Source organism: Brassica napus, chromosome A6 (genome assembly GCF_020379485.1).
Source record: "Brassica napus cultivar Da-Ae chromosome A6, Da-Ae, whole genome shotgun sequence".
In the NCBI taxonomy this organism is placed as follows: Eukaryota; Viridiplantae; Streptophyta; class Magnoliopsida; order Brassicales; family Brassicaceae; genus Brassica; species Brassica napus.
Window position 1 is genome coordinate 26830034 of NC_063439.1, and position 27434 is coordinate 26857467.

Sequence of the window (27434 nt, forward strand, 5' to 3'; positions counted from 1 at the left end):
AGATAAGATCTAATAAGCACATTAGTTGCAGAATCATTTTCTTGTGCATATAATATGAAGAATGGTTGAGCAGGAGCTTGAGCTCTGCACTGTATTAATACAGATAAATGCCACTTGACCATCTACAAGTATCATCAATTCTTTAAAAGTATAGAAAGATAAAAGAACCAGAAATATGGTGAATGCAGACAAGAGACTTGGGTTTTTCTGTGGCCTAACTCCACTACCTGTCTCTACTTGCATGGTACTTACGCTCTGATCCTGTTCCTTGCCTCACTAGCTTCCTGGGGTCTGTACTGGATCTGATTTTGTCTTCTCCTCTTTGGCTTCCTCCCTCGCGCATGCTCTTAGCTTTCCCTATAGAGGCTGTTTCGGGTGGACCTAGGTGAAGCTTATGCATCATGCTAGTTTCATCCGTGGGCACCTCTTTACCTCTTGAGGCGAGAACTTGGCTCGCTGCTTGACTTAATACTCCCTTGGAACTGCTCTCTTGGTCGAAGAAGAGGGCTTGGACGACAGTTCTCAATGGCATCCTCTCGTTTTTCACAGCGTGGGCGCGTACCTCTGCAGACAACTTCTGGCAGTCAAGACTTCTGCATAGTCGCTTTTTCTCTTCTTTGCTTATCTCCGGATGCACCTACAATGTAACCAACGTTTGTTCTAAGTACCAAAATTTACGATGATAGCTCAAAGTAGGCTGGTATGACTACCTTGAGATACATGTTGATTGCTTTGTAAAGTCTGTCATGGCTCTCCCGTGCTATGTCAGGCACTGCCTCAGCAAGAGACACGAAATTAGGAACTGGCATATGAACATCTTGTGAGACTGCCTGAAGATAGGAGTCAATAAGCTTTGCCACCTTCCTGATTGAATGTAGCAACTGACTGTTACTAGAGACATGCGCAGAAGTCTGTCTTCTCCAGAGCATTAAAAAACTATCAAGAACTGCAGCAACCAAGTCAGTATCATATCGATGATGATGAGAGGATGACTGTGAAGGCAACAAGAGGTCTGCAAGAGTTGCCTCCTCGAGTTGCAGACCAGCTTTTCTAATCAACTCAGTTTTTGTTGTCAGAGAAGCTCCCACATAAGTCGCTATGCTAACAAGTCTCAGCAAGAAGCCCTCTGAAACAGACCCTTTGTCTGCAGGAATCATGTTCACAACTGTGTTAACAACACGCCGGTGCCTTTCCAGCGCTGCTTCGTTTTCTTTAACGGAGAAACCTGAATGGCTTTTTGATTTGAAGTATGGTAACCAGCGACAGGTGTATACGTGCAAAGCTTCACCAATTAGCTGAGGCGGCAGCGTGAAGCTTGACCTGGCTGCTGTGATAATACAGCGGAATAAGTCCAAGTCGAGGTCTGATATGTCCTCCGTCCACCAGTCTCTTGGAACAGAGTGATGTTTTCTCTTTTGGTAGCCTGGTCTGGTGTATGTATGAGACCAAGATACCTGCAAAACAAAAAAGAAAGATCATATAGATGTGCAAGAACATCATCTGGACTCAAAACGTGAAAAACAATGAACACACCTGTGCAGTGGGAGTGAGGATCTTCTCTACTATAGAATCTATACACTTTCTGATGATTCCAAGATTCTCACACCATTCAGGCAATTTGGCAGTCGACTGCAACGTGACGATGGAGTCTTTCCAGCCTTGGAGAACGCAGGAGTGGAAAAAAGATTCAAGCTTCGGTAACAGGTTTCCCTTTTCAACAGAGTCAGACATCCGGAGAAACTTGGAGGCGCAGAGGGCATCAACAAGGTTATGAGCACTGAGGTTGATGGTGATGCCGTAGCAGAACTTAGCACACAGCTCAAACGCATCGGCTCCTCCAGGTATGTCATTCAGCTCTATGGTAACACTATCAGACTCCTCTGAGTCAGTACAAAGCCTCCGCAACAGTCCACATTTTGGAACAAGAGAAGACTGCAAACAACATCAAAACCACTGAATAACATAACATGATACACGTGTATGTTGCTACCACAGTAAACGACAATTGAAACATACTCTGTGGAGATGATAACTGGTGTTGTTGATTCTAATAACAAGATCGTTGGGTGAGTCAGTTACTAAAATCCTGCAGTGTAAATATATATAATCAGAGAGATGTGGTTTGTGGAATTTAGAGGCAGATAGATAAAGGAACAAACCTTGAACCATCTTGAGTATAGAAAGTGTCAGGCTTTGTACCGATCTTCATGAACTTCATCTTAGACTTCTCTGCGTTCAAGAGAAACATATGATGAGAAAGTGAACAAAAAAGGGGAATAAAAAGGAAGAGAATTAAATATTCAAGCCGAAACTTGATTCATAAGTATTTGGTAAATGAGAAAATCAAACCTGTAGTTTATGTACAACTCTGAAGATAAAGCAAAAGGATGATTGATTTACAAGACTGGTGTGCTCAAAGGTTGATGATATGTGAGAGGAGGAAGAAGGAGAAAGAGATGGCTAAAGCAATAAAGAGAGAGTGGTAATGATCAAATTGTCAAAAAAGTGTTTAGTGAGATTAGATGCCAAGAGAGAGAGAGAGAGTTGAATGGTAAACAAGGGTCCCGGCCTCGTCACTTGTTGCTCCCCGCATGGACTCACTCTTTAAATGGTGTCTGATATGAATTTTCCTTCACACTTAATTATGGTTTGAAAATAAACACCAGATTAATTGGGCACACATACACATATAGGTATACCGTTTAGCAGCTATGAGCTGGAGTCTGTGACTATGGATGGTCTGCTTTGGAGTTTAGAGGAAAAAAAACGAATTCAGTTCCTAGAGGTGGGCAAATGAATCATGAAACTATTCACAACCAAAAACTGAAAAGCTAGACACAAGTGTCCTTCATGCAATTACATCTTTTGCACAATGAAAACAAATTCTCACCAAACAGAAATTAAAGGGGAAAATCGCATAAAAAACCTTCAAAGTGGCAGCCACTTACACTTTAAACCCTGAGATTATTTCACAAGCACTTCAAACCTTCAAAGTGACACTTTTATCAAAAGAAACCTCCAACCTGGCTTACTTTTACATCAAGTCAAAACGGTAACCGGTACTGTTCAAAAACGATGACGTGTCGGTTTTATCTTTTTTTTTTTATTTTTTTTTAATTATTTTATTAATAAAATAAATATTAAAAATAATAATATAAAAAAATCATACAAAATAAAAAAAAAATCACTAAAAATTCACAAAAAAATCAAATTATTCACCAAAATTTTTTTAAATTATTTTATTAATAAAATAAGTATCAAAAATACAATAATATAAAAAATTCATAAAAAATCATAAAAAATTCAAAACAAATCATAAAAAGTCAATAAAATTCACAAAAATTCATAAAATTCACAAAAATATTTTAAATTATTTTATTAATAAAATAAATATAAAAATAATCATAAAATTTTACAAAAATAAAAGATTCACAAAAATCTTTATATTATTTTATTAATAAAATAAGTATAAAATACACATAATATAAATAATCATTAAAAAATTGAGACAAATCACAAAAATTCACAAAAATCAAGAATAAAATTATATGTGGTTTTATAAAAGTGACTAAGGAATAACGTGCATTGAGTGCTATAAACTGGCTACCCTCAAGCTATCATTAGTATACATTCTTCCCTAACAATCCTAAACTTTTTCAAATCCAACCAACACACATAGAACATAACAGATTAAAAAATATCCAAAATAGTAGTCTGGGTTATGATTACTCTGACTTAGATTAGAAAAATATCATTATTTTATATTTATTTTATTAATCATAACCCAGAGACTGTGAATTTTAAAATATTTAAAATATTTTTTGTGAATTTTAAGATTTTTTTGTGAATTTTATTGACATTTTATTATTTATTTTCAATTTTTTTATGAATTTTTTATACTTTTGTATTTTTATATTAATTTTATTAATAAAATAATTTAAATTTTTTTTGGTGAATATTTTGATTTTTTGTGAATTTTTAGTGATTTTTATGATTTGTTTTGAATTTTTTTATGAATTTTTATATTTTTATATTTTAATATTTATTTTATTAATGAAATATTTAAAAAAAAAAAAACGACACGTCATCGTTTTTGAACAGTACCGGTTACCGTTTTGACTTGATGTACAAATAAGCCAGGTTGGAGGTTTCTTTTGATAAAAGTGTCACTTTGAAGGTTTAAAGTGCTTGTAAAATACTCTCAAGGTTTAAAGTGTAAGTGGCTGCCACCTTGAAGGTTTTTTATGCGATTTTCCCGAAATTAAAGTGAACACACAGAAGTGGGTCTTCCACCTTTCCCTACTACAATTAAATGAAAGTGAGATTACTCTTATTTATAAATACAATGGACCACCACCCTATGACTTAAGAGTAGGGAGTTGGGTAGGCTTAATCCAAAAGAGAGTTATAATCAAAGCGAACTTGGCTGCATCATCAATATCTTCTTTCTTCTTTATATTATTTGTCATAAAGCAAATCCCAAAGCAAAGATGCATGGATCCCCAGATGATACCTTCCCTCTTCAGTCACACAAACTTTAATGCATCAGAGGCAGATTACTATTTGTATTGTACCAAGTGTTTTACTTGTTGTCCATATCCTCTGTGGAATCTCTGTTGTTGTGGGGGAAGGGGGAAGTCAACCCACATCATTAGTGTGCTATTTTAATAATGCAAAAAGGTAAAAAGGTGAAACAAGACTGGGAAGAGAAGTATTTGAGTGCAAATGTCCTCTTCTGATGGGATTTGTCTGCCTTGAAGAGAGAATTGTAAGTCACTAATGGTCAAAATCCATTGCACTCCATTTCCACTGGCCCTACTCTTTGTACTCCAACACTATTTGTAATGACTATCAAAGACCCAACTAGAATAACCAGGCTCATATCAAAACTTCAGGGTTCTTTAACTTATAACACAAGACAATGGGCCTGGGCTTAGTGCTCTATTGCTTGCTTGCTGCCATTGGATATACAAAGAGGAAAAACAACATTACCAATTTCCCTGGAATGAGTGTACACATTAGAGAAGAAGAAGGGTAGCTTAAATCTCGTGCTCAAAATCAGTCAGTCACCAAACAGATCATCGTTATCATCGTCTTCTTCATCAACACCTCCACGTTTAGTTTCTTCTTTATCTTTAGCTGCTGGTTCACCCACAGAAGAAGCCCATGAAGTACCAACCGCCTTGGTAAGTGAGTCACCACTGTAAAGATCATCGTAAATCCCTCCTTTTGGACCTCCTTTTAACTTCTTCATCGCTTCCTGTAGTCTATCAGTCACACCTCTGCTCCCTGCAAAAGCTTTCTCTTCCTTCCCTTTGCCTTTGGGTATCAGTGTCACTTGCACCAGCGATTCATATTTCCCAACAAGGCTCCCTTCTTTGACACCAATCGGACCAGGCTCTGTCTCCACGTCTGCTCCATCAGACATCCCAACAACCTCAGCAAGCTCTCCTCCTAGTTGATCCCTAAAGCTAACTCGCAGCTTCTTCCTCCTCTTTCCCACCTCACCTTCTGATCCCCCCTTCTCTTTCCTTTTCCCCAGCACAGAACCAGATTCTCCATTGCTTAAACCGTACCGATTAAGCAAAGTATTGTACGCAACAACAGCTTCCTCGTCAGAAGGATCAGGAGGCGGTGGAAGCTTGATCTCAGATGGAGGAGGAGGGCGTGTAAAGAGAGCCTCGCTGTTTTTCCTCAGAATGTAGATTCTAGTGGAGGCAGCAAAACGTAATGATTGACCCACTTCAAGCTCTACAGGAGTGTCTTTCATTAACCTCTCGTTTGCAACAAAGGTTCCATGAGCTGATCCCAAGTCAATCACAAAGATACTACAAAACAAAAAACAAGACTTTATAGACACAAGAGTGACCAAGCCCTTAAGCCAAATCAACAAACCTGCCGTTCTTGTGGGGAACCACGACGGCGTGCTGACGAGACACAGACTGATGATCAAGCACGAAGTCGCAAGTCTGATGCTGTCTTCCGAAGATATGTCTCCGTCTGTTGAGATGAATCCGATCAAGGATCTGACCGTCTTTCACCACTTCTAGAGAGTAGACACCGGCGCGTGGCTCAATCGCCCAATCCGGGGGTTGCCAAGTTGACTGACTCGCTCCGATCTGAGTTTGCGGCGTCGACGGCAATGGCGTCGCCTCCGTGGGAACACGATGAACTAGTGGCGGCTTCGCTGGGGGGTTTGCGGAGACCGAGAAGGGTTCGGAAGTTTGAGACTTTTTAAACCTGTCAAGACCTGATCTTCCGTACATTGTTCTGTCTGGAACTCGAATCTAAAGCAGCAATCTTTATCTCCTTTTCACATGATCCCCCAAAGCAAAGAACAAAGGATGGAACAGTTTTAGGGTTTCTCTAGTTGTCTTGTCCGAAGATCTTCACTCAGAAAATAAAATTTGTGAACTCAGTCCTTGTACTTTATGTTTTCTCTTAAATTCGGCCTATAGTTATAATTTTAACATATTTGTCCTGATTCCATATCTATCAGTAATATTAAAAACAATTTAAAATACAAAGCATCAAAAGTGTTATAAAAAGAAATTATTTTTTTAGGTAGGAATATGGGAGCTAACTCCCAAGGTTTATTCAAAAAAACATAAATTCGGTCTACAATAGAGCTATAGTCGTGGTCGAGAAGATCCAACGACATCCTCTTGCAAAACAGCAGCAACCTCCAACGGTGCCTCATCAAAACAGGAAAGACAAAGGAAATTATAAATGATTTGAAAACAATTTCCACTCTAAAACCTCCCTTAGTTGTTGACAAATAAAAAGAAAAACCTCCCTTAGTTTGGTTTTTTCTTCAATGATGTTGTATTTTTGTAATTTGTAATTTGTAATTTGTAACTAATTTTGTAGGCAATATTCTAAAGCTGATAATAAATAGTTTTCGCTCTCATAAATTTATAAAAAAAAAGTGTGATAATTTATGACACGGAATAAAATTACAAAAATTAATAAAAGAGAAAATGATAACTTAAGTTTAAGAAATGAGGCAGGATTATTCCCACTGAAATCAGAGAGCTTAACAAAATAACACAAATCACCAACGAAGAATCAAAGACATAACAGAAAGTTCGGAGAGCTTAAGACTACTTCTGCCTCTTGTAGATCTTAGCCAAGAAGGATTTTAGCACTGCTTGGATTGCTTTACTTTGGTGAGCCTCAATCACTCCAATCAGCTTCTCGTAGCTTTTGCTCTCATACTCCTTGAACACTCCCTATCATGTTCAAACCCAGATCACAGCATATGTTAGCTATGTATTATTAGATCAAATCTCTGAGGTTTCCATTAGTTTCAAACCTCAAGGTCAAGCTCTTTGTAGAGCTCCTTCACTTTAGCAACGTTTGATGGGTCAGGTTTACCGTAGTTCTCCTAGGATATCAAAACAAACCACCTTTCACGTTCAAGAAAAGGATAATACAAAACCTTTTCGAACAACAAAAAATTTAAGATTCTTACATATAATATCTCAGTTTGTTCCTTGCTGCAGCGTTCCAATGCCTTAACCACCAGCCAGGAGCATTTGAAATCTTCTATATCCGTTCCTATCTGCACTTATCAAACGTTACCAATATGCTTTAATCAACTAAAAGCACATCAAATACAGTCAGATGAGTCTAAAAAATACTAAGCATTTGCAGGAGTTAAAACCTTGCCAAGAGTCTCGGGATCAGCAAAACAATCCAGATAGTCATCCTACACAAAAAAAATAACGAATATTAACTTCCTGACAATCAAATAGCACTCATGAATACTTAGCAGCAATAAACTCTACCTGCACTTGGAAGTAGATTCCCATGTCAACAAGAACATTCTTCACATCAACATGGTTTTCCAAATTCTCGCCAGCCATCAGCAACGCACAAGCAACCTAAGTACAACACAAGATCTAAGCACTAAGAAAAATATAAAGGCATGGTCGCTCATTTACTGTGAAACCCAAGTATGAGAATCAATACTCACAGGGAGATAAAACGAGTAATAAGCCGTTTTGTACTGGACAATACGCCGGTGGCTGCATGTTCAAAACCATTTCATCACTCAGAACATTTTACTACTCTTCATAAAATGCTCATCCATTAGTTACAAGACCATTTCAATATATATTGAAAAGGCCCACAGTTTTGACTCACATTGGCAATGAGTACTTGGCCAAATCCTTTTCGCCTTCAAAGGTGGTGATCAGATCTATCATCTGGCCACAAGCTGTCTGAAACTCTACCTAAACAGATAATTAATTACCAATGCCTCAGTTGTGTACAGAAGAGTGTATAGTTCTGCCAAGTAACAAAAGAAGATTCACCTCATTAAAGAGATCAACGAGGTCAACATAGAAAGGCTTTCCCCGGAAGTGCTTTTTGAGAATCCTGTGGATATGATTGCGAAGTAGAATCCCATCGTTGATAGCAACCATACCTACCTGAGGAACTCTGAACCAGCAAGGTTGCCCACGGCGGGTGACAGAGTTATCCATAATGTCATCAAGCACAAGGAAATAAGCTTGAAGCTACAAAGAACAGAGTGAGATTGAGAGAGAGTCAGGAGGGTATCTATAGTTTATTGAGAGATTAAAAAAAAAGGTTGAGTCTTTACATACCCATTCGATACACCAACCGAGAGCACACGAGAGAAAAATCTCTTCTTCCGACAAGTCTTTGCCTTCTTTCAAAAGCTTGAAGCTGTCCACAACGGAGAGACCTCGGTTGAGCTTCCCTGGAGAAGAAGAGAAAGAAACCAGTAGGTGTCAGAATCAGAGGATAAGGATTGATGAAACGCTAGAGACACAGAGAGAGAGAGAGAGAGAGAGGATCATCACCTCCAGGTACATTGTAATCAAGCATCTGCAAAACAAAGACAATTACGGAGGATCAAATTAGGATCTGATGAGATCATAAGGGGTTTAGGAAAGGGAAAGGAGTACCCTTTCAACCCAGAGACGGGATTCATCGGTGAATTCGAAAGAAGGGTCATGGAGGAGTTCGGACTTGAGGGTGGAATAAACATTGAGGAAGGTTGACTTGAGATCCTTCGCCATTAATAGATGATGATGGGAAGAGGATGAAAGTTGCCTACTTTGATAGAGACTGTCACTGCCCACACGGATCAGATGTAAATGCAAATTCACAGCCTTTATGGCTATTCTCATATTCCTACAACAACTCAATCTCATTCCTCTTTCTTCCCCAAATTACCCTTTCCTCTTTCTTCTTATTTACCACTTTTGCCATTCCCCAGGACACTCGGAGGAGTAGTTGTTTTTCCACTTCCACTTTAACACTTGTCAGTTGTTAGAGATGAAGCCAAATCAGCCGGTAAGAAAGAAAAAAAGTGTTTGTTTTTTTCCTCTTTAAATAATTAAGATAGAGGCCGAGAGAAGCCCAAGTTATAATGGGCCTTTCTTAATGGAACGACCTTTTGAGACGTTCATAATGGGCATTTCTCAATAGAACGGCATCGTTCGGCCAGCAAAACTCTCCTCACCCCTCTAAGGTTGTTACTACCGACTTTATGTGGACAATGTTTTATTGACTGTATGATTCTCTTTTTCCTCAAATTTTGAAAACAGGGGGTGACGAGTGAATCTACTAAACAAGAGTAACAAGATTGAACCATACTATTACACAAGCATGGTCTCTGATATCATTAAACTGATGGAGCCCCCTAGTAAGTAAAAGGGAATCATCATCTTGTTTTTTTCCCTGAAAACAGTAGTAACTTATATGTCCTGTTATTACGTACGGAAAAGATGAAAATTTATGATCTTTTTGCTCTTCGGTTAATAATTAATCTGGTGATCCATTCATCATCAGAAAACATGGCCTGATGGCTCTAATGAAAGCATGAGATGAACACATTTGATATGTTTTTGTATGAAGATTTTGAAGTAGGTGAAGAGCTAAATGATTGAATAGCAAAACAAGGTTCCCATTTAAACTCTTAAAAAGTACTTCATGCGTTCAAAAGCACAGCCTGTTTTTTTTTCATGACATAGGCGTTACTCTATAGTAATATTATAGTCTTTTTAGACTGCTTGGTCCAGAACCACGTGATGCGTATTGATAATAGAAACTATGGTCATTATCGAGGAACACAGATCTCTTGAGTTTGAGATTAAAAATAGGTTCAAGTCCAAACTGCATGTGATGTGAATTGTCAGCGAATATTCCGCTAACTGCAAAAGTTAAACAACTAATGATATATAAAGAACTTCATCCTCATTTTGTCTGTTTCTGCTGTGTTTTCATCGTTTGTAATTAAAGAGTACAATAGGTGGAGGGGGCAATGGTAATATCATCACATGATTTGAGTTTTGTCATGTTGTAACCAATAAGTAGTTTAACGAAGAAGTTGCAAAGGGCATAGGAACATAATGAGGGGAAGTGAGTACAAATCGTAATCTGCTTTTTGCATGCCTTGTTTTTCTCTTCTCAAAAGTCATTAATGCTTACAAAGACCTACTAACCATAGCTCTAATTGTCTCCATAAACATAATCCATCATTATTTCAAAAACAACTGTCTTTTCTCACGTTTTTATAAAATAGTTAAATATGAGAAATTTATCTTCTAAAAAGCTAAATATCGGATAAACTGATTGTAAAATATAATAAAAATATTTTTTTTAAAGAGACAATGTTTTACACTTTTTAAGAAATTAAGAAGATTTATAGGCATGAGGTTACTAGCCGAATCGGACCGAACCTGCCGAACCAAACAGAAAGTTCAATTCTGGTTCAGTTCAATTAGAAGGTTTGGTTTATTTCAACAACTAAAAAATCGATTTCCGTTTGGTAATCGGTTAGTTCAGTTTTCTAAAAATTTCTTTAGCCCATTTCCAATGGTTTCTTTCATTTTTTTCCTCAAACTAAAGTAAACTCAAAATGAAGTTGTGATTTGCTCCAATGGTTCTCCTTATTTTTTCCCTCAATTTTTATTATATTCATTTTTTAACTTATTATTTATTGCAAATAACACCTTTTATTTTATAAAATTTTAGACTATACTCATTTATTTTTAAATTCTACAATTTAACCAAACTTTAACTTATAAAAAACAAATATTTATTACATTAATAAAATTACATAACAATATACAAAGTAATAGTAGAATTTTACTTAAACAATACTATTATTATATTTTTCCCACTTCGTATTAGTTATGTATTTCCATGGTATTGTTTTTTTTTAATTATATATTATAATTTATAAAATTATAAATTATAAATTATATTTTAATAAATAATTTTTGGTAATTATATTTCAAGAAGTTTAATCAGTATATACATATTGGATATAAAGTTATAAAAGTTATGTGTTAGTGTTAATGTTTTGTTTATGCATAAATAAAAATTATTAAAAGTAAAAAATGTAATTAAAAAATGATTGACATCGTTTTGAATAGTGTTTCCTCAAATTGAAGTACCATTAGAGATGGATTTTTCTCATTTTTTATGTTTTCTTTCATTTTGATGCACTATTGGAAATGCTTTTACCAAATAATACTAGTTTTAACCAAAAAGATCAAACTAATTGAACTACCCAAAATAATCGAACTTAACTATTTTTGAATTTAATTTAATTTAAAGTTTAAACTGAAAGTTTAACCGAAAACAAAAAGTTTCGGTACAAAATTTTGGATCCAAACTAACCAAAAATCCAACCAAACCGATTTTTTCGGTTCAGTTACGGCAAAGTTTTAACATACTCGAAACTAACTGGAACTAGCCGAAAAAACTGAACCGGTATGTCTAATTTATCTTTTTTTTTTTTTTTTTTTGGCTCAACATCAACTTTTCCATTAACCAAATGATTCTAATACAATCAGATTATGACCACATTGCCTCATAAGAGGCTTTAACCACAATGTGACATGAGGATGAGGATACAAGTATCACCCAGAAACACTCATTTGGTTCCTACGTTACCATATCATCTCATCCAGTCACTTTGACCACATAATTAAACCACATAGTTACAAAAGACCAGACCTAAACCGGTTCAAAAGAGAACAAACACGAGACATCAGTTGAAAGCAAGCAGTGATCTCCTTATGATCAGAATGAGATACTTGGATCAGCTACCACAACACACTAAGTGCTTATTGCTCGGACTCCTCCTTCTTACCGGGGTCGAAGTCTCCGAACTTTTCACCAAAGGGCGGAACATAAGGCCGTATATACAAGGTTTCATCACACCCAAGCTTTCCCAGATATTGCAATTATTCACCACGCTATGGTCTCCTATGATCAGAGTTCTGTGCGTGTCCCATTAGCAACTTCACTCAGAGGCGCTCCACTAGAAGAAGCTTGAGGTCGTTGATGTTCCTTGCTATAAACCTCTGCCGCTAGCGGACTGAAGGTCCGACTGATAAAAAACCTAGAGACCAGGAGGGGTAAAGACATTGATACTTCAGCTAACCATGACCCAATCCGGTATCTCTTGCAAGTTCCCTCTGATGTCTCCAGAGGATAAGAGTCGAGTTCAAGACCATCAGAATCATCGCCGAACGGCGCAACCCGGATTTGAGTCATACCACCGTTGTTCTTTGCCTCCCATCATGGCCAAGCCGGATACTTGTCCGGAATGAAAGGCAGATTGTGATGATAGAAAAACGCAAGAGGGAATCTGATTCAGGTTATGGGAGTCGAAACTCGCCGTTGGCCCCACTAACCTCTGTTCGTCGCACCTCTCCTCCACCCATCTCGCCACAACACAAGGAGGAAGAGTCGAGTTAGAGGAGACGTCTATCCTTCTCCACGCGCCATCATCAACAAGGTCTTCAACTAGATCTGGAAAAACAAAATTAGATCTGTTCAGACCTACAATCCTAAAAGCCGACTCTCTTCTTCTCAGCCTCGCCTACGTCTCGCCGCTACTCCACTCAAGGTTCGCCGACTCCGACCAGCACCACGCAGTTCCGGAGGACACAACATCGTCAGAGAAGCGCGCATATCGACTCGGTCTGGATCTGGGAAGAGGAGAGAAAAAATAAAACAAGTAAGGAGAAGAAGGTGGAGCCTCCGGCAACGCCAAGGCGGCGGCCGGAGCTAGGGTTTAGCTCTCTTCGGGGTTCTCTCTCTTTCTCTCTCTCTCTCTCTTTTAATTATTTTAGATATATTGTTGCCTTAAAACATTTACAAGGCCCGTATGTCTAATTTATCTAATCATTCAACTTTCTTTTTCTTTCTTTCTTTCGGCAATAAATTCCCTCTCTCTCTCAATTTTTCTTTCTTTATTTATTTACTTCTTTTCTTTTTTTGTATCCAATACGGATATTGATGCAATTAAAGAAGCTCATTTAATTTTATTTCAAAAAGACAAAAACAAAAAATTCAAAAAAGAACAAAAGCGAAAGGTGTTATCTTGTAATTTAGCTTTTATTATTATTTTTTAATTTTAACAAGGCTTGGGGCTGTTCCGACTTTTAGATCCTCTCTCTCTCTCGGGTTCTTGTCGTGCGTATCCGGCGAGATGAAACAACACTAGTGAAGTTGAAGTGAACCAACTAACTGCATGTACTTGTAGCAGCCGCTAGCAAGCAACTACCTTTCTTGTCCCTTCTCCGAATCTTTGTCTGCTCCAATCCACACCCAAGGTATCTCCTTCCTTCTCTCTTTCTAGGGTTTCTCCTAAAAAGTTGCTTCCTTTCCTTAGTTTCCAGATCTCCCTTGTCTCTTAGTTCTTCTTCTCATTTGAGATCTGCTCTTTTAAAGTTCATCAAAGAAACTCCTTCTTGTGTGGTTTCTATCTAATTGATTCTTATGATCTGAGTAGGTTTTGAAGAGATGTGCCTTTCCTGTTAATCTATTTTTGCATCCAATGTCGTCCACACGAAAGCCTAGTGGTAGTCATGGAGCTGAACTCGAAGCTCAGAAGCGCTCCTCTTCAAATAGTAAAGCTACAAATCCAGGAGTTCCCGAGAGCAAACGGTTACCTGAGCCCTTTAAGAAGCGATCTACTGATCCTAAACCTGATTTCACCTCCTTGTCCACCGTTCTAGAGCATGTGGATTCGTTAACCATCGATAGCAACGACCAGGAGCAGAAAACGTCAGGCTTCGGCAGTGCGAAGGTGAGTGATGGCACGAGCAGCCTCGCCAAGACGAGTGGAAGCCGCCTTGATTTCATGGAGAGTGGCAAAAGCAGTATCTACAGAGGAAGCACGAGCAGTGACATCAGCGATGAGAGTAGCTGCAGCAGCTTAAGCAGCACTGTCAACAAACCTCACAAAGCCAACGACTTGAGCTGGGAAGCGATCCAGGCCGTGAGGGCTCGTGATGGGGTTTTGGGTCTGAGCCACTTCAGGCTACTCAAGAGGCTAGGGTGTGGAGACATAGGGAGTGTTTACCTCTCTGAGCTGAAAGGGACGAAGTGTTACTTTGCGATGAAGGTTATGGACAAGACGTCTCTCGCTAGCCGCAAGAAGCTTCTTAGAGCTCAGACGGAAAGAGAGATTCTCCAGTCTTTGGATCATCCTTTTCTCCCTACGCTCTACACTCATTTCGAGACTGAGAAGTTCTCTTGTCTGGTGATGGAGTTTTGTCCTGGAGGAGACTTGCATACTCTCAGACAACGCCAGCCTGGGAAGCATTTCTCCGAGCAAGCGGTTAAGTGAGTCATCCTTCTCTCAAAGCTGTGAGAATATAAGCTCATACATCCGGAGTTTAACTGGGACATGAGTAATATATAAAACGTTACCATTCATTTATCACCAATTAGTTTTAAGTTGGAAGCTCGTAATAAACCCTTACGTTATATTCTCAGAAAAGCCATTTGCTATTATATCTCTTGTTCTTAGCTGACTAAAAGTGTTTTTGTTTTTCAATTGGGTGGTAGATTCTACATAGCAGAGTCATTGCTAGCTATTGAGTACCTGCACATGTTGGGGATTGTATACCGTGATCTCAAGCCTGAGAACGTTCTAGTTCGAGAAGACGGACATATAATGCTCTCTGACTTTGACCTCTCACTCCGATGTCTCGTCAGCCCAACTCTAGTGAAATCTACCGCCATTGAGTCAGATCCTTTACGCAAAAACGTTTACTGTGTGCAGATGGAGCCCTCTTGCATCCAACCATCATGCACCGTCCCCACCACTTGCTTCTCTCCGCGTCTCTTCTCAAGCAAGTCTAAGAAGGAGCGTAAGTCCAAGAACGACACAGCAAATCAAGTTAGGCCATTGCCAGAGCTGGTGGCTGAGCCAACGGATGCACGTTCCATGTCGTTTGTGGGAACGCACGAGTACTTGGCTCCGGAGATTATCAAAGGTGAAGGGCATGGGAGTGCGGTGGATTGGTGGACTTTTGGGATATTCCTTTACGAGCTTCTCTTTGGGAGAACGCCTTTCAAGGGGTCTGGCAACAGACAGACGCTGTTCAACGTGGTGGGACAGCCTCTGCGGTTTCCTGAGTCACCTGTGGTGAGTTTTGCAGCGAGGGATCTTATCCGGGGCCTTCTCATGAAGGAGCCTCAGCAGAGACTGGGGTTCAAACGGGGAGCTACTGAGGTTAAGCAGCACCCGTTCTTCGAAGGTGTGAACTGGGCTTTGATCCGGTGTGCTACTCCACCTGAGATCCCAAAGCCGGTTGAGCTGGAGAGGGGGCCTGTGAGTAGTGTTGCAGAGTCACCAACGAGCCAGAAGACAGCGGCAGGTTTGGTTCTGAATGCTCAGAAAGGGTCTGATAACTATTTGGAATTTGATTTCTTCTAGAGACTATGGTACTAATTCTCTATTCTTCCCTAAAAAGACCATGAGATGATCAAGTGTTGTTATGCTCTTCATAGATTGGCATGAATATGTATGTTTGTTTCTGTAGTTTATTAAAATGTTTGTAACTCTTTTCATAACCTTATTAGTTTTTATCATAGTATCTTTTTTACTTCCTCTATCCAAACACAGAACATAACAGACAAATGTACTACATCTGCATCTTTATCTTTCATTCCACTAACTGGTAGTTTTGGGCTTACTAAAGCAAATCCAAGCAAAAGAGTCACTGGATTGATCTTTCTTCGGCTGCAGCTGTATTGAGGGCTTGGAGGGGCTTCTCTCCGTCGCCGGCTTTTCTATCTCTATCTCTTTTCCTTGGCATATGACTTTGACCTCACATGTTTCTGCTGAGGAGCTTCTCATTATCTGTTCTGCAACACTGTTTCCTTTTAGTGACTTTGCTTTCCTACAAGAAAGAGAGTTAGATTCATCTGACAACTCAGTGACTTGTGTAAGTCATCTTCTATATATGTAGAGGCATACCTTGCATTAGACTTGTCGATCCCAAGAACAAGCTTCTTAATGTTAAGAATGGTAGTGAGGTCTTGTATAGCCTTTGCCACCGAGTCACTCTCTACCAGTATTGTCTCTACCTTCACCTGTTTTTGGATCTGTTAGTTCACTATCTTAATCAAATACCAAGAGAGAAAGAGATGGGACCTTAGAAGCAGAGCAGGCTTGGAGAAACTTGTTCAACAGAGTTCTTCTCTTCTCTCTTTCCTGAGACATAAAAGCATCAAGTTGTTCCTGACTAGCTTGCTCCCTCGCCAGCCTCCCCACTACACAGAGATCATACATACAAACACACTTGAGTTCCAACAAACAATAGATTTTAAAGATCAAAGGTAAAGAAGTGGTAAGAGAAGGAGATATACAGACAAGGGTAAGGGATGAAGTGAGTCTCAGGGAAGACATGGATGAGGAAAAGAAGAGTAGAAGAAGAAGAAGGGATGAGATTGTCAAGTGCCCAACGCAATGCTCCCATGCTTGAGTCTCCTTTACCAACTCCAACATATACGTTGTCCTCTCCGCTCAAAGATACTGTTCCACTGCTTCCTTCAAACGGGCTCTCTCGCACAGTCTCCAGGCTTGTCCTTCCATATCCTTCTTCATCCTCTTCTTCTATCTCATTGATCCTCCGTTGCATCTTCTTCTCGTTGACTTTTTTTGGCTCTTTTTGTTTTGTCCCCTCTCTACCCCATTCAAACCTTCTCACTTTTCTTTAATTTATAGTATTGCATTCTACATGTGTGTTTTGTTTTGTCGAATATATGACTTGATTTTTTGGTATCTTTTGCGTGTGAGTTTTGTAAAAGTCTGAATTTTCCAAGACATTTACATATCATGACCATATACAGGGTTTTATTCACACACGTTTGTGTCAGTTTTAGAATTCAATAATATCTGTAAAGAAAACAAATCACCAAAGAACAAAGGTTATTAGTACCATAATACTACAAGAACAAAAAAAAAGTGTTGGAAATTACTTTATTTAATTTTCCAACTTAAAGAAAGAAAAGTATTTTATTGGCCAAGCACAAGAATATGAAACTCTAAAATGGGTCAACGTGCTTTGCTCGTTGATTATTGGCAACTCTTGATCGAATATCCGAATCCCACAAGAATCTTTATGATAATATTAAATAAATTTCTTAGCTGTTGTGGAAAAAAAGAAGAAGAAGCAAACCTTATGCATCAGCAGTAAACGTTTTGATGCTTTCTCTATCTGACATTTGAGGAATCATTTCGATGTTTAATGTTAGGCTTGGAAAATTAGTAACAAAAAAAAATTGTTAGGCTTGGAAAGTTTCAGCCCTTAAACATCTTGACCCCAAGGATGAAAGAAAAGTCGATGAAGAAAAGCAATGCAAAAGAGCCAAAGACTTATAAAGTTGTTGTGTCTTTTTTTCGTTGCAAATAACAAGAAAGACTTTTCTGTGAGATGGGCATGTTCCATACAAGGAAATTGACCTTTGAGTAACACATAAAGCAAACGCATTCATGCTATATATGAGAGTATATCCCCGGCCCCTAAACCTTCTTTCTATAAAGGACATCTTCAGCAACTAACCTTATTTTAAGAATGGATGATTTTCTAAATAAAAGTTTAAGGTTGAGTTAAATTTCAAATATATCTTTACATTTTTACATTTTATATTTTAGTTTTCAACTTTTTTAAACTAACTAGAATCGCTAAACTTTTATAAATAAGTAATATATACATAATAAGAATGTAAAACATAATATTTAGTATAACTTATTTGTAGGTATTTTGGTTTCACCAAGTTACCAAATCCTTAATTTATTTTAAAAATTCCAACTAGAGTGAAAAGTTACGAAATAGGCCAATTGGATGTATGTAATATTTCTATTTTACATCATATTATTTTATATTAATAATTCTGGTTTTAATTTTAACATTCTTATATCTTATGTGTAAATAATAATTATATACAAAATATTTATCTTAATATTTAGGTGAATGTGATTATAAAGATTAAAGTGATACAAAATTAATATTAGTAATATTATATATAAGACTTATAATTGTAAGAAGTAATTTTAAAAGTAAATATAGGGGTTGATTGGTAAGTGCTGTGATTTCATTTTTTGACTGTAGAAATATTGATGTGGTTTTTATTGCTTTGACTTTGGATTTTTAATTTTTAAAAGTCTTTAAATTTGGGCTGTAGATTTTTGTCTCTGCAGAGAAATTGTAAAGACATAAATTTAGAGAAGTGCTGTGGATTTTATAAAATGACTGTGAGCTTTAAAAAAAATAGAAATCAAAATTGGTGTAGAATTAATGCTCTACAAAGAAATGAGGCTGTAGAGAGCACTCACAACCACTACCAATCACACCCATAGTGTTTTGAGTTTCTTAATAGTAAAACCTTATTTTAAAGGTTTGATGGTCGATTAGAAAATGAAAAACCTCAAAATTTATGGGTATGATTGTTGGAGATGTCATAATATTTTGACATTTTTAATATAAATTGTTTTATCTAAAAATGAATATAATTTTTTTTTTAACCAAATCTTTAGGAATATTATTAAACATATAAAATAAATATAATTCAACGAATCACAAAAACTGCATAATGGATCATTGAAATAAAATATTTAACAAATCTAAAACTTGCATATATATATTTATATTATGAAACATATGAAGTACTAATTAATTAACAGGAAAGTAATTTAAACGTTTCTCTAAAAAGACAACTTTGAATAGTTGACTTAAAAGAACTTTGAATACCATTATCCCATTTTTTATATTTCTTTTCCTAAATCATCATAGTTTGAATCTTCCTCTCTTTTTCTTGTTACGTTTGTTCATTTTTCACAGAAAAATTCAAATACTTTAAACTTGTGCTTATTGACCCACAACCACAAGAGGTGTAAAATTACATGGGATTTGGGAACTGGATTGATTTGATTATTCAACATATCCCATAGAACTCACAAGAACTCTGAAGCTGCTTTTTTTTTCTTTTTAATTTTTGTTAAAGACTTAAAAAGAGGGTCTTTGTCAAAGTAGTTATCTTCTTAAAGAAGACGAGTTTAATACAATATATTTTTGTTGGTGGGGTGTTTTCCGTCTCCTACCACCTCTTTTGACCTTTAATGATGGCCTCATAGTTTGGTAAAACAGAAAAAAGAGAGTCGATCTTTGGAGATTTTTTACTTCTCTCTGGGGAACTCTCTCTGTCTGGCTGCAGAGGAAGTGAGAGTGGAACCAATGGGGATCGTGTCGGAAGAAGAAGCCATTGATGAACTCCAGAAGCTCATAAATCAAGGTCTGACCCTCTTCTTCCCTACTTTGATTTTTCTCATGTCAGTAATATTACTAAATTGGGTAAAGTTTGTTGTGCACAGTTGAGGGGCCACTGAAGAAAACATTTGAGGTATGTTTTTGTTTGGCTTCTACTTGAGTTTGTCTTGTTTATTCTCTCTGTTCTTTGAAACGGGTCAACCCCCACCATTCGAATGATTAGATCATTATAGATGCTTAAGATTGTCCACACATGTCACGTTTTTAAGAATGTATACTTTGATATCTGTAAGCTTGAGCGAGAATCGTTTCTTTTATGCTCCACGCTTTGTGTTCGTGTTCGTGTTGTTTCTTGAACTGAAAAAAATCAAGTAAAAGGAAACGTGTTTGTGAATCTGCAGAGAGTCCATCAGGGATACCTGAGGGAGAACTTGAGTCGTTTCCTGAAAGCACGTGACTGGAACGTGAGCAAAGCTCATACAATGGTAATCTACTACATCTCCCAAACACTTCATTATCTGATTTTGAGTGATTGTTCCACAGAGTCTTGTCTGATTTGTGTAATTCACTTTCAGCTGCTTGACTGTTTGCGTTGGAGGGTGGATAGTGAAATCGACAGTATCTTATCAGTGAGTTATTGTTCATTTCCTCTTTTTCTTGGTCTGTCATGTAAGCTCTGTGACACACTAGGATCATGGCTTTTGGTTTCTGCAGAAACCCATTGTTCCTAGTGAGTTGTATAGGGACGTACGTGATTCTCAACTCATAGGAATGTCTGGTTACACAAGAGAGGTAGCCCCCCCATAGCTTTTATCTGACCAAAGCATGTATCTTCTCAATTCTTAACTGGTGTTATCTTAATGTCATAGGGCTTGCCTGTGTTTGCTATTGGCGTTGGCCTTAGCACATTCGACAAAGCTTCAGTAAGATGCTTCCTTGTCCTAGTTTTCACAAAATGAGAAACAACAAATGAAATGTGCTTCTCTTCATCCACTTACAGGTTCACTACTATGTCCAATCACACATCCAAATCAACGAATACAGAGACCGTGTACTACTGGTGAGTACATTATCAATTGACTAAAACTTCTATTTTCGGTTTCTTTCTTACTGTAATGTGTTAAAACACTGTTACAGTCTTCTATGTCCAAGAAGAATGGGCGGCCAATCACCACCTGCGTCAAGGTTCTTGACATGACAGGGTTGAAACTTTCAGCGTTGAGCCAGATTAAGGTAATTGCAAGTGGTAAGTAAGTTCTTGAATTCATTTCCATACTCTTCTTTATAACTTGTGGTGTGTCAACATTTTTGATGCAGTTAGTGACAATCATATCAACCATAGATGATCTAAACTATCCAGAGAAGACAAACACTTACTATGTTGTCAACGCTCCATATATATTCTCCGCCTGTTGGAAGGTAAAGCCTTTTTTTTTTGTTTGTAACTCAAAAAGTGTTTTAGCTTACTTGGCATTATTCATGTATGTGTGTGTATTATTCAGGTTGTAAAACCTCTTTTACATGAGAGGACGACTAAAAAAGTTCATGTGTTATCCGGTTCCGGAAAGGATGAGTTGTTGAAGGTATGCATGTGCGTCTTATCATCTTACTGTGAAATGTATAGTTAGTGTTCTAAGTCTTGTGGTTCTTTTGTAGATTATGGACTACACATCCCTCCCACATTTCTGTAGAAGAGGAAGCTCTGGCTCATCTCACCATACTCAGAGTGTTGACTGTTTTTCTGTTGATCATCCCTTTCATCAACAGCTGTACAGCTATGTGAAGCACCATTACGAAACGCAGGGACAAGGTGAACCTGCAAAGCAAGGGTCGTTCCACGTGGGTTTTCCTGAGCCTGGAGCTGATGGTGTTCAGATAGTTAAAACCATTGAATCTGAAATGCACAACCTTGAGAACTGTAATGGTTTGGGGAAGCCCGTTGATGACAGAACAGTCAGTCCATGAAAAAACTTGGAAGATGATCACAACCCTGAATGTTTCTGAAGGAGTTCCTTTCAGTGCCTTCAAATGGACAAGTACTGAGCACTCAGCTCTGTGATCTCCTTAGCCATTCAAACGTAGAGTGAAGCAAAGAGAATAAAGTCTTGAACTGAATGTACTCCTGGATTCATGTATAGTCTTATTTGATCCTCTTGTTAAGACATTTGTAGCAGATTTATATATGATTTATATTCTCCGACTTGGCAACAAGTTGACATTAAGAGACTTGTATTGAGAAAACATTAATTGGCATTACATGTTGTGGAACAAAGGCAAAAAGCTTTAAAGCCTTGAAAGCCATTTCACACTCATTTGGAACACAAAGACCATTACATGTTGCAGTTATCACTAGACAAACGAGTTGCTTGTTACAAACTAACATTACCCCCACACATGTGCATTCATTCTACTTTGTTCCAGGACGATCGATCAACTTGATCTTCAACTCAATCTCACCCGATTCAACAGCGCACAGCTTCAGCCACACGCTCTGCACCACCTCTCCGTCAATGCAACTGATTGTGCTCTCCCGAGATACACAGTTGTCAGAATCAGGCAACACTTTCCTAAGAGTCGTCTCGCCAGAGGAGACACGCACTATATGCCTTAGTCTGGCTACTGAGATGAGCGGTTGAAGGCTGAGAGTGGCATGACCCATCTTGTCATCTGCCTTGAACCTATCTTTATCAAACACTTCCTGCCACATCAACAATCTCAGCATCCTCACCACGATGACCAAATAGTAATGAAGATGAAAAAGCATACCAATGAGAGAACTGCTGCAGGGTCTTTGAGTGTAAAGCTCAGTTCCTCATCCCACACAGGATTCAAGCAGTTGTTGATCACTTTGGTCTTGGCTGACTAGTTTTTTCAAGACAATAAAATATCACATTAACAATATCCTCAAAACCATTTAACCTCAGCATAAAAGAAAGAACACAAGAGTGTTTGTAACTGATCAGGACAACGAGTTCTTATGGTTATTATCACCAAACTTACCTCAGTTCCCAGTTTGACAATCACGTAAGGATCACTTGACTTGAAGTCTCTGATAACCAGTTTCTTTCCTCGAATAACAGTCACCTGAAGCAGTCCTAGCGGCTCGCCCATCTCAGATCTTACAAACACAACAAGCTAAAAAACGTTAGAAGAAGAAACCAAGTCATCTAAGCAGCTTCACACACTTCTCATAAAATACGAGAAATATAGCAGCCTGTCTTTATTAGACATTTAATTGAATATGGACCAACATAAAACACAGACAAAGAGAAAGAATCACAAGTAATCTGACACAAAACCAACAAAAATCACTCGGTTGTTCAGCTTCTTTTTAACACGAAAACAATTTCTGGGGAAGAGATAGAAAGATGAACAATTGATCTCCAAGCAACCAAGAGAGATAGAATGCAGCTAATGTACAGACACGTGTATATTTAGTGAGTATGCTAAAGGAAGATACCTCAATCACAACCACAGCTTGATCAAGAAACACTGAAGGACTATGCAGAAAACGGATAGTTTTTTTTTTATTTTACAGAAAAGGTTCAATCTTTGTGGATTAAAAACAGAAACTCGAGTCTACCAGTTTGAAATGATACTAACTGAAAAGAAAGTTTCACAGAAGACCAAGGAACGAACAGTAAAGGACAGTTAACAGCCGAGAAACAGAAAGATTACGAAACAAAGTTTACCAATTTGGAAATAGAAAATGTCCAAAAATGCAAAAGGATTCCTTCTTCCACTTCTTGTTTGCTTGGTTGAGAGATATGAAGCTGAGAGAGGAGGTAGGGAGGATGCAGAATTGCAGATTTTTTACAGTATCACTTGTTTTGTTTCTTTATAAATGAAAACAAATGATGTCATAAAGAGACAGATTCGACGGTCTCGAGACACGAGGTTGCAAAAGAATGTTTGACCAGACCAAATAGCGTTAACTTTAATAAAGTTCTGAGTTTTGGAGAACGTAGATGCAACGGTAAACAATTAGAATTACTGCAAAGATTAGGTGAAACCTAATCCTCTTCTATAAAATTAATTTACTCCTAAGTCTTTCGTTAATGGTATCGGTAAAACGAAAACAGAATTGTTTATCTGCTTAAAATCAGAGTTGGTCTCTGACGACACGCTTTGACTCGGTCTAATATGTAAAGCCACATTTAATTTGAGTCCCAATAGTTTTTTTAATTCTCGTTATTCTTTACTCCGAATAATGCTCAAGTGCAAAGGCAAAAACATGTTATTGTGGAATTTATATAGTTATCATGTTTGGGAACGCGACATTTAGAAATTAGAAGACGAACTTTTACTCAACATGTCGTCGTCGAGTGGCTCCATAACACAATGGTCATGGAGTTTTTCCAATAAAAAATAATGCAAGATAATCTTCATCCCAAAATAAGAGGCAATAATAAGTCAAAATCAGGAGGATTAGATACAAATCATCTAATTGTCATAACTTTTCTCCAAGTAAATTTTAAGAAATATATATATGACCCACTATGTATATTGTAGTGTAAAACATAGCATAATGAAAAAAGATATTGTTATTTAGTAAATTCACTGAGAAATCATATGCGAAATATAGAATAATGGATCGTGGCCTTTGCTTCTCTTACTTGCGTTTGATTTCAGTTAATTATGATGGGGTTACCGAACTTCCTCTTTGTTCTCCTCGCCATTTTCAGAAGCCTTTTTGCTTCTTTCTCTGCGTCCCAATCGAACTTAGCTCCTGAAAGTAACATTACATACTTTAAATGAACTCTTTTTTTGAGACAAATATGAACATCTTTTTACTTCTTTCTATCTACCACAATATGTCATTTTACCATAGAATCAACACACTTCTCCATTGCTTCCAGAGAAATCAAGTTTTAGAGATTCTTTGTTCATACCTTTGGCGTTCCCGTTGAGCATACATGAAAAGCCTCCGTCTATATCTTCATCTGAGTCTATCACAATACAACCTTGTTGAAACTACATAAGAATTGAATTGCATATTTCTCAGGGTTTGAGGAAGTTCAAAACATGTGTTCTTATTCATTACAGCTGACCAGTGAGAAAATCACCTGTGTACGAGTGTCTTCTGGTTTTACTTGCTTTCTTGCTGCGCTCTTCTTGAATGTGTTTTGTTCTGGTTTCACTGTCTTCCAGCCTCCAACTTGTATCTTTGGGGATAAAGATGTCTTTACGGTTCTAGATGATGGTTGTTTCCTTTTCGGTGTAGCATTAGAAATGGCATTTCTCTGCAGCTCATATTGCACATATATGTTAGTAACAGCTGAGCTTGTAAACAAAAATAGAGAAGAGAGATGTGTTAACTACCTTGGCTTCTGCTCCACGCTGCTCAGGAAAGTTTTCCTTTGACTGCTGTTGAACAAAAGCCATATTAATTGCTGAAATGTTTGGCTTAAAAAGCAACGAAATGGGAAGCGGGAGAATAAACCGTCAGTTGTGGTGCTCTTGGAAGACGATCTATTGGCTCAGGCTTCTTCATGATATTCAAAACCTATAGTAGATTTGGTAGTGGCATCAAAGCATTACATATCCTTTTATCCTCACGTGTCTGGAATTTAGAGTTACCTTCGCTGATGGACCCCGATGTTCAGGCAGGTTTTCCTTAGCCTGACGTTTAACGAAAAGTTACCTTAATTGCTGAAGTTAGTAGCTTAAAAAGGAAAGACATGTAAAGCAAAGAAACCTTCACTTGTGGTGCTGCTGGACCCTGAACTATTACCTCAGCCATCTCCAAACTAGACAAAGCCTGTAAGAGATTTGGTAATGAGAATTAAAGCATTACATGTGCTCGCAAATATACAGAACGACAAAATTCAATATGATAAGACTCTCTGGTGAACGTGTGACAGAACCTGAGACTCTCTGGTGAACGTGTGGTAGATATCCCTTTGCATTTTCTGCAGAGCGGATTCTACTTGTTCTGGGATAGCCTTTAGCATCAGGATTATACTTTGTAGCTTCTCTTCACTGAAATCTTTGCTTAGTTCCTCCAATATCGATTTAACACCTCCATCAAGACTAGCTTTAAAATTCGCTTGTTCCTTTATCTGCTTCCCAATTAATCATTTTAATAAGCTTCAGTTATTAGTATAAGATGATTAAAGCAACAGAAAAAAAACTGCAAATATTTGGTTCTACCAGCTGCTGAAGTGAAGTGTCTTGGAGAATCAACTTTTGCTGTATGCGTTCAGCTGTAGTAAACATATGAAAGTAAAAGGTTAGCAAAGTATCTGTTGAGACCTTCACATGGAGGAACTAGGAGTCGTTCCTCAAATGGAATGCTCTTTAACAGATGATAAACTATTGGAGAAAACAATCTTAATAAGTGAATTACTCTTGACAGTATCACGTTTGTAAAGAATAAGAGTAGCATTAAAGAGTACTGGTAAGAAAAAGCGTATGGTCAAGCAATGATAATCAAAGGTTATACACATTCCTAACCCCCTTGGTCTGTTTCTATATCACTGGTTGGCACATTCTTTGAGAACACATCGAATTTGACATTTTCAAATATTCGTGTAACTAGAAAAAACATAATATCATAGAACTCACTTATAAGTAATACTTCTTTAGTTCCTCTGTTGGCTTGCATGATGTCACTCTGAATTGAATCCAACATCATCCCAAACTTGCTCAGTGAAGTTTCCATCACCCTAAACCGTTGCTCAAATTCTTCACTGAGTTGAGCTACACTCACAGTGACGAAAGGCAGAAAGGTGAATCATATTAGCGGACACCCAGTGACAAAAAAGGAATGTATTTCCAAGCTATATCGTTAAACTCAAAAAGTTTATCCAGAAACATATTTGTTTATTAAGTAGTCAAAGCAACTTTTTGATTTGGGAAAAGAGAAAACTTACATTTAGACTCTCCGACTGAGTCAGAACTCCATCTTCTCTGAAGACCGCTAGAAGATCTATACGCAACAAGCTGACTATCATCTCTTCTATGACTAATTGGGGGCAAGCAATTAACCTTCTTCAAAGAGTGATCTCGTTCTTGGGAACTAAATCTCTGTACAGAAAAAGAAGATACAACACAAGTATGTAATCAAGACTCACTGTTCTTATCCAGAAGAAGAAACGGTTTACAAATATGAAAAACAAAGACGTTAGTTTCAAACCTGATCGCTTATCACGAGTTCATCAACCGAGCCCTGAGTCCTCTGAGAAAAACAACCACGCTGAGAGTAAGACGAAGGTCCCTGCGAGAACGACTGCTGTGACTGCTGAGATCGAAGCTGCTGCGACTGCTGTGATCGCGATGCCTGTGGTTCCAACGGTCCAATACTCGATCCCCTGCTAAATAGAGAAAGATAAACGCGAATCGAAGTAGCAAAATCATTAGCCAACACGCAAAACGATAGAGGAATACAATTCGAAAACCTAACGGATACTCATGGAAGCTATGAATCAGTTCGTAATACTTAGATCGAGGAAGAAACTCCACAAACAGATCATCGAAACTCGCCTCCAGCACAAACTAAGCAAATTCGTTCGAATCGCTGTGTAATCACTGCGAATCAAGTTCTCTAACTGTTCCGTGAAAGAGATGACGAATAGAAGCGGGATCGTACCTTAGATTAGGAGGAAACACGGATATTGATTTCAGATCGCAGGCTTTGTTGATATTCATTTTCATCGGTAAGATCCAACTCGTTAGAGACGAAGACGAAGCTGTTCTTCAAGTACTCTCGCCAACGATCAAGAGAGGGCGAGAGAGAATTGTAACTGAATTTTGAATTTTAAAAAGATCGAGTGTGTAGCTGAAACCGGAAAAAAATATTTATTTATTTTTGACAAAGCCCAATGGCCCATGGGCTTTTTTAATTGATATTTAAATACTTCCAATGAATGGCAAGAG

At 37.8% G+C, this 27434-nt stretch overlaps 8 protein-coding genes across 15 annotated transcripts; 2 read left to right on the plus strand and 6 right to left on the minus strand.

Moving 5' to 3' along the window:
* Positions 1-21: 21 nt before the first annotated feature.
* On the minus strand, positions 22-2680 carry LOC106401303 (BTB/POZ domain-containing protein At5g47800). Of its 2 annotated transcripts, XM_013841796.3 has the most exons (6): positions 2350-2680; positions 2160-2229; positions 2017-2086; positions 1534-1932; positions 711-1454; positions 22-637 (listed from the first exon to the last, which is right to left on the minus strand). In XM_013841796.3, the coding sequence occupies exons 2-6, from the start codon at positions 2216-2218 to the stop codon at positions 224-226; spliced, it is 1686 nt and encodes a 561-aa protein (XP_013697250.2). In that variant the 5' UTR covers positions 2219-2229; positions 2350-2680; the 3' UTR covers positions 22-223. The 2 variants fall into 2 exon arrangements, with proteins under 2 accessions (XP_013697250.2, XP_022543714.2); XM_022687993.2 differs by lacking the exon at positions 2350-2680 and having other exon boundaries at positions 2160-2342.
* A 2184-nt stretch (positions 2681-4864) lies between these two features.
* On the minus strand, positions 4865-6368 carry LOC106402191 (protein phosphatase 1 regulatory inhibitor subunit PPP1R8 homolog). Its single transcript, XM_013842874.3, has 2 exons — positions 5896-6368; positions 4865-5828 (listed from the first exon to the last, which is right to left on the minus strand). Exons 1-2 carry the CDS (start codon positions 6264-6266, stop codon positions 5063-5065), a joined length of 1137 nt encoding a protein of 378 aa, XP_013698328.2. The 5' UTR covers positions 6267-6368; the 3' UTR covers positions 4865-5062.
* Positions 6369-6885: 517 nt separating this feature from the next.
* LOC106401447 (farnesyl pyrophosphate synthase 2-like) lies at positions 6886-9235 on the minus strand. Its single transcript, XM_048781361.1, has 11 exons — positions 8937-9235; positions 8832-8856; positions 8613-8728; positions 8319-8522; positions 8149-8237; positions 7979-8030; positions 7791-7886; positions 7667-7711; positions 7475-7564; positions 7316-7387; positions 6886-7232 (listed from the first exon to the last, which is right to left on the minus strand). Exons 1-11 carry the CDS (start codon positions 9183-9185, stop codon positions 7104-7106), a joined length of 1167 nt encoding a protein of 388 aa, XP_048637318.1. The 5' UTR covers positions 9186-9235; the 3' UTR covers positions 6886-7103.
* Positions 9236-13380: 4145 nt separating this feature from the next.
* On the plus strand, positions 13381-15890 carry LOC106401445 (serine/threonine-protein kinase D6PKL2). Its single transcript, XM_013841963.3, has 3 exons — positions 13381-13607; positions 13787-14622; positions 14848-15890. The coding sequence occupies exons 2-3, from the start codon at positions 13832-13834 to the stop codon at positions 15719-15721; spliced, it is 1665 nt and encodes a 554-aa protein (XP_013697417.2). The 5' UTR covers positions 13381-13607; positions 13787-13831; the 3' UTR covers positions 15722-15890.
* On the minus strand, positions 15797-17191 carry LOC106401446 (U-box domain-containing protein 37). 2 transcript variants are annotated; one of them, XM_013841965.3, is made up of 4 exons: positions 16661-17191; positions 16442-16560; positions 16265-16380; positions 15797-16187 (listed from the first exon to the last, which is right to left on the minus strand). In XM_013841965.3, exons 1-4 carry the CDS (start codon positions 16926-16928, stop codon positions 15959-15961), a joined length of 732 nt encoding a protein of 243 aa, XP_013697419.2. In that variant the 5' UTR covers positions 16929-17191; the 3' UTR covers positions 15797-15958. The 2 variants fall into 2 exon arrangements, with proteins under 2 accessions (XP_013697419.2, XP_048637319.1); XM_048781362.1 differs by having other exon boundaries at positions 16657-16888.
* A 1907-nt stretch (positions 17192-19098) lies between these two features.
* LOC106401818 (SEC14 cytosolic factor-like) lies at positions 19099-21756 on the plus strand. Of its 4 annotated transcripts, none has more exons than XM_048781368.1 (11): positions 19099-19581; positions 19661-19689; positions 19958-20041; positions 20132-20185; positions 20271-20348; positions 20426-20479; positions 20557-20616; positions 20694-20789; positions 20874-20975; positions 21059-21139; positions 21213-21756. In XM_048781368.1, the coding sequence occupies exons 1-11, from the start codon at positions 19524-19526 to the stop codon at positions 21519-21521; spliced, it is 1005 nt and encodes a 334-aa protein (XP_048637325.1). In that variant the 5' UTR covers positions 19099-19523; the 3' UTR covers positions 21522-21756. The 4 variants fall into 4 exon arrangements, with proteins under 4 accessions (XP_048637325.1, XP_048637324.1, XP_048637326.1 ...); XM_048781370.1 differs by having other exon boundaries at positions 19354-19581; positions 19647-19689; XM_048781367.1 differs by having other exon boundaries at positions 19318-19581; positions 19958-20185.
* A 12-nt stretch (positions 21757-21768) lies between these two features.
* Positions 21769-23484, minus strand: LOC106401817 (protein C2-DOMAIN ABA-RELATED 11-like). Its single transcript, XM_013842417.3, has 4 exons — positions 23249-23484; positions 22557-22674; positions 22323-22418; positions 21769-22254 (listed from the first exon to the last, which is right to left on the minus strand). Exons 2-4 carry the CDS (start codon positions 22665-22667, stop codon positions 21964-21966), a joined length of 498 nt encoding a protein of 165 aa, XP_013697871.2. The 5' UTR covers positions 22668-22674; positions 23249-23484; the 3' UTR covers positions 21769-21963.
* A 481-nt stretch (positions 23485-23965) lies between these two features.
* Positions 23966-27339, minus strand: LOC106399676 (putative recombination initiation defects 3). Of its 3 annotated transcripts, none has more exons than XM_048781366.1 (13): positions 27148-27339; positions 26695-26872; positions 26432-26585; positions 26124-26258; positions 25710-25762; positions 25424-25618; positions 25255-25317; positions 25137-25178; positions 25000-25062; positions 24879-24920; positions 24623-24799; positions 24449-24530; positions 23966-24285 (listed from the first exon to the last, which is right to left on the minus strand). In XM_048781366.1, the coding sequence occupies exons 1-13, from the start codon at positions 27210-27212 to the stop codon at positions 24185-24187; spliced, it is 1350 nt and encodes a 449-aa protein (XP_048637323.1). In that variant the 5' UTR covers positions 27213-27339; the 3' UTR covers positions 23966-24184. The 3 variants fall into 3 exon arrangements, with proteins under 3 accessions (XP_048637323.1, XP_048637320.1, XP_048637321.1); XM_048781363.1 differs by having other exon boundaries at positions 24879-24923; positions 27148-27338; XM_048781364.1 differs by having other exon boundaries at positions 24879-24923; positions 26695-26869; positions 27148-27337.
* Positions 27340-27434: the final 95 nt, after the last annotated feature.

Bases quoted from the DNA above. Each gene is read 5' to 3' on its own strand.
- LOC106401303 (XM_022687993.2), bottom strand. From the start codon at position 2,248: ATGTTTCTCTTGAACGCAGAGAAGTCTAAGATGAAGTTCATGAAGATC. The intron at 2,087-2,159 runs GTTTGTTCCTTT...TTTACACTGCAG, and splicing joins TATACTCAAGATGGTTCAAG to GATTTTAGTAACTGACTCAC. The intron at 1,933-2,016 runs GTATGTTTCAAT...TGTTGTTTGCAG, and splicing joins CCAGTTATCATCTCCACAGA to TCTTCTCTTGTTCCAAAATG.
- LOC106402191 (XM_013842874.3), bottom strand. From the start codon at position 6,266: ATGTACGGAAGATCAGGTCTTGACAGGTTTAAAAAGTCTCAAACTTCC. The intron at 5,829-5,895 runs GTTTGTTGATTT...TTTGTTTTGTAG, and splicing joins GTTCCCCACAAGAACGGCAG to TATCTTTGTGATTGACTTGG.
- LOC106401447 (XM_048781361.1), bottom strand. From the start codon at position 9,185: ATGAGATTGAGTTGTTGTAGGAATATGAGAATAGCCATAAAGGCTGTG. The intron at 7,388-7,474 runs GTAAGAATCTTA...TTGATATCCTAG, and splicing joins AACAAACTGAGATATTATAT to GAGAACTACGGTAAACCTGA. The intron at 7,233-7,315 runs GTTTGAAACTAA...TGAACATGATAG, and splicing joins ACAAAGAGCTTGACCTTGAG to GGAGTGTTCAAGGAGTATGA.
- LOC106401445 (XM_013841963.3), top strand. From the start codon at position 13,832: ATGTCGTCCACACGAAAGCCTAGTGGTAGTCATGGAGCTGAACTCGAA. The intron at 14,623-14,847 runs GTGAGTCATCCT...ATTGGGTGGTAG, and splicing joins TTCTCCGAGCAAGCGGTTAA to ATTCTACATAGCAGAGTCAT.
- LOC106401446 (XM_013841965.3), bottom strand. From the start codon at position 16,928: ATGCAACGGAGGATCAATGAGATAGAAGAAGAGGATGAAGAAGGATAT. The intron at 16,561-16,660 runs GTCTGTATATCT...ATCTCTGTGTAG, and splicing joins TCACTTCATCCCTTACCCTT to TGGGGAGGCTGGCGAGGGAG. The intron at 16,188-16,264 runs GTATGCCTCTAC...TCTTTCTTGTAG, and splicing joins ATCGACAAGTCTAATGCAAG to GAAAGCAAAGTCACTAAAAG.
- LOC106401818 (XM_048781367.1), top strand. From the start codon at position 19,524: ATGGGGATCGTGTCGGAAGAAGAAGCCATTGATGAACTCCAGAAGCTC. The intron at 19,582-19,660 runs GTCTGACCCTCT...TGTTGTGCACAG, and splicing joins CCAGAAGCTCATAAATCAAG to TTGAGGGGCCACTGAAGAAA. The intron at 19,690-19,957 runs GTATGTTTTTGT...GTGAATCTGCAG, and splicing joins CACTGAAGAAAACATTTGAG to AGAGTCCATCAGGGATACCT.
- LOC106401817 (XM_013842417.3), bottom strand. From the start codon at position 22,667: ATGGGCGAGCCGCTAGGACTGCTTCAGGTGACTGTTATTCGAGGAAAG. The intron at 22,419-22,556 runs GTAAGTTTGGTG...TGAAAAAACTAG, and splicing joins TTGTCAAACTGGGAACTGAG to TCAGCCAAGACCAAAGTGAT. The intron at 22,255-22,322 runs GTATGCTTTTTC...TTGATGTGGCAG, and splicing joins CTGCAGCAGTTCTCTCATTG to GAAGTGTTTGATAAAGATAG.
- LOC106399676 (XM_048781363.1), bottom strand. From the start codon at position 27,212: ATGAAAATGAATATCAACAAAGCCTGCGATCTGAAATCAATATCCGTG. The intron at 24,924-24,999 runs GTTTATTCTCCC...TTTGTTCAACAG, and splicing joins CAAGAGCACCACAACTGACG to CAGTCAAAGGAAAACTTTCC. The intron at 24,800-24,878 runs GTAGTTAACACA...TATGAGCTGCAG, and splicing joins AGCGTGGAGCAGAAGCCAAG to AGAAATGCCATTTCTAATGC.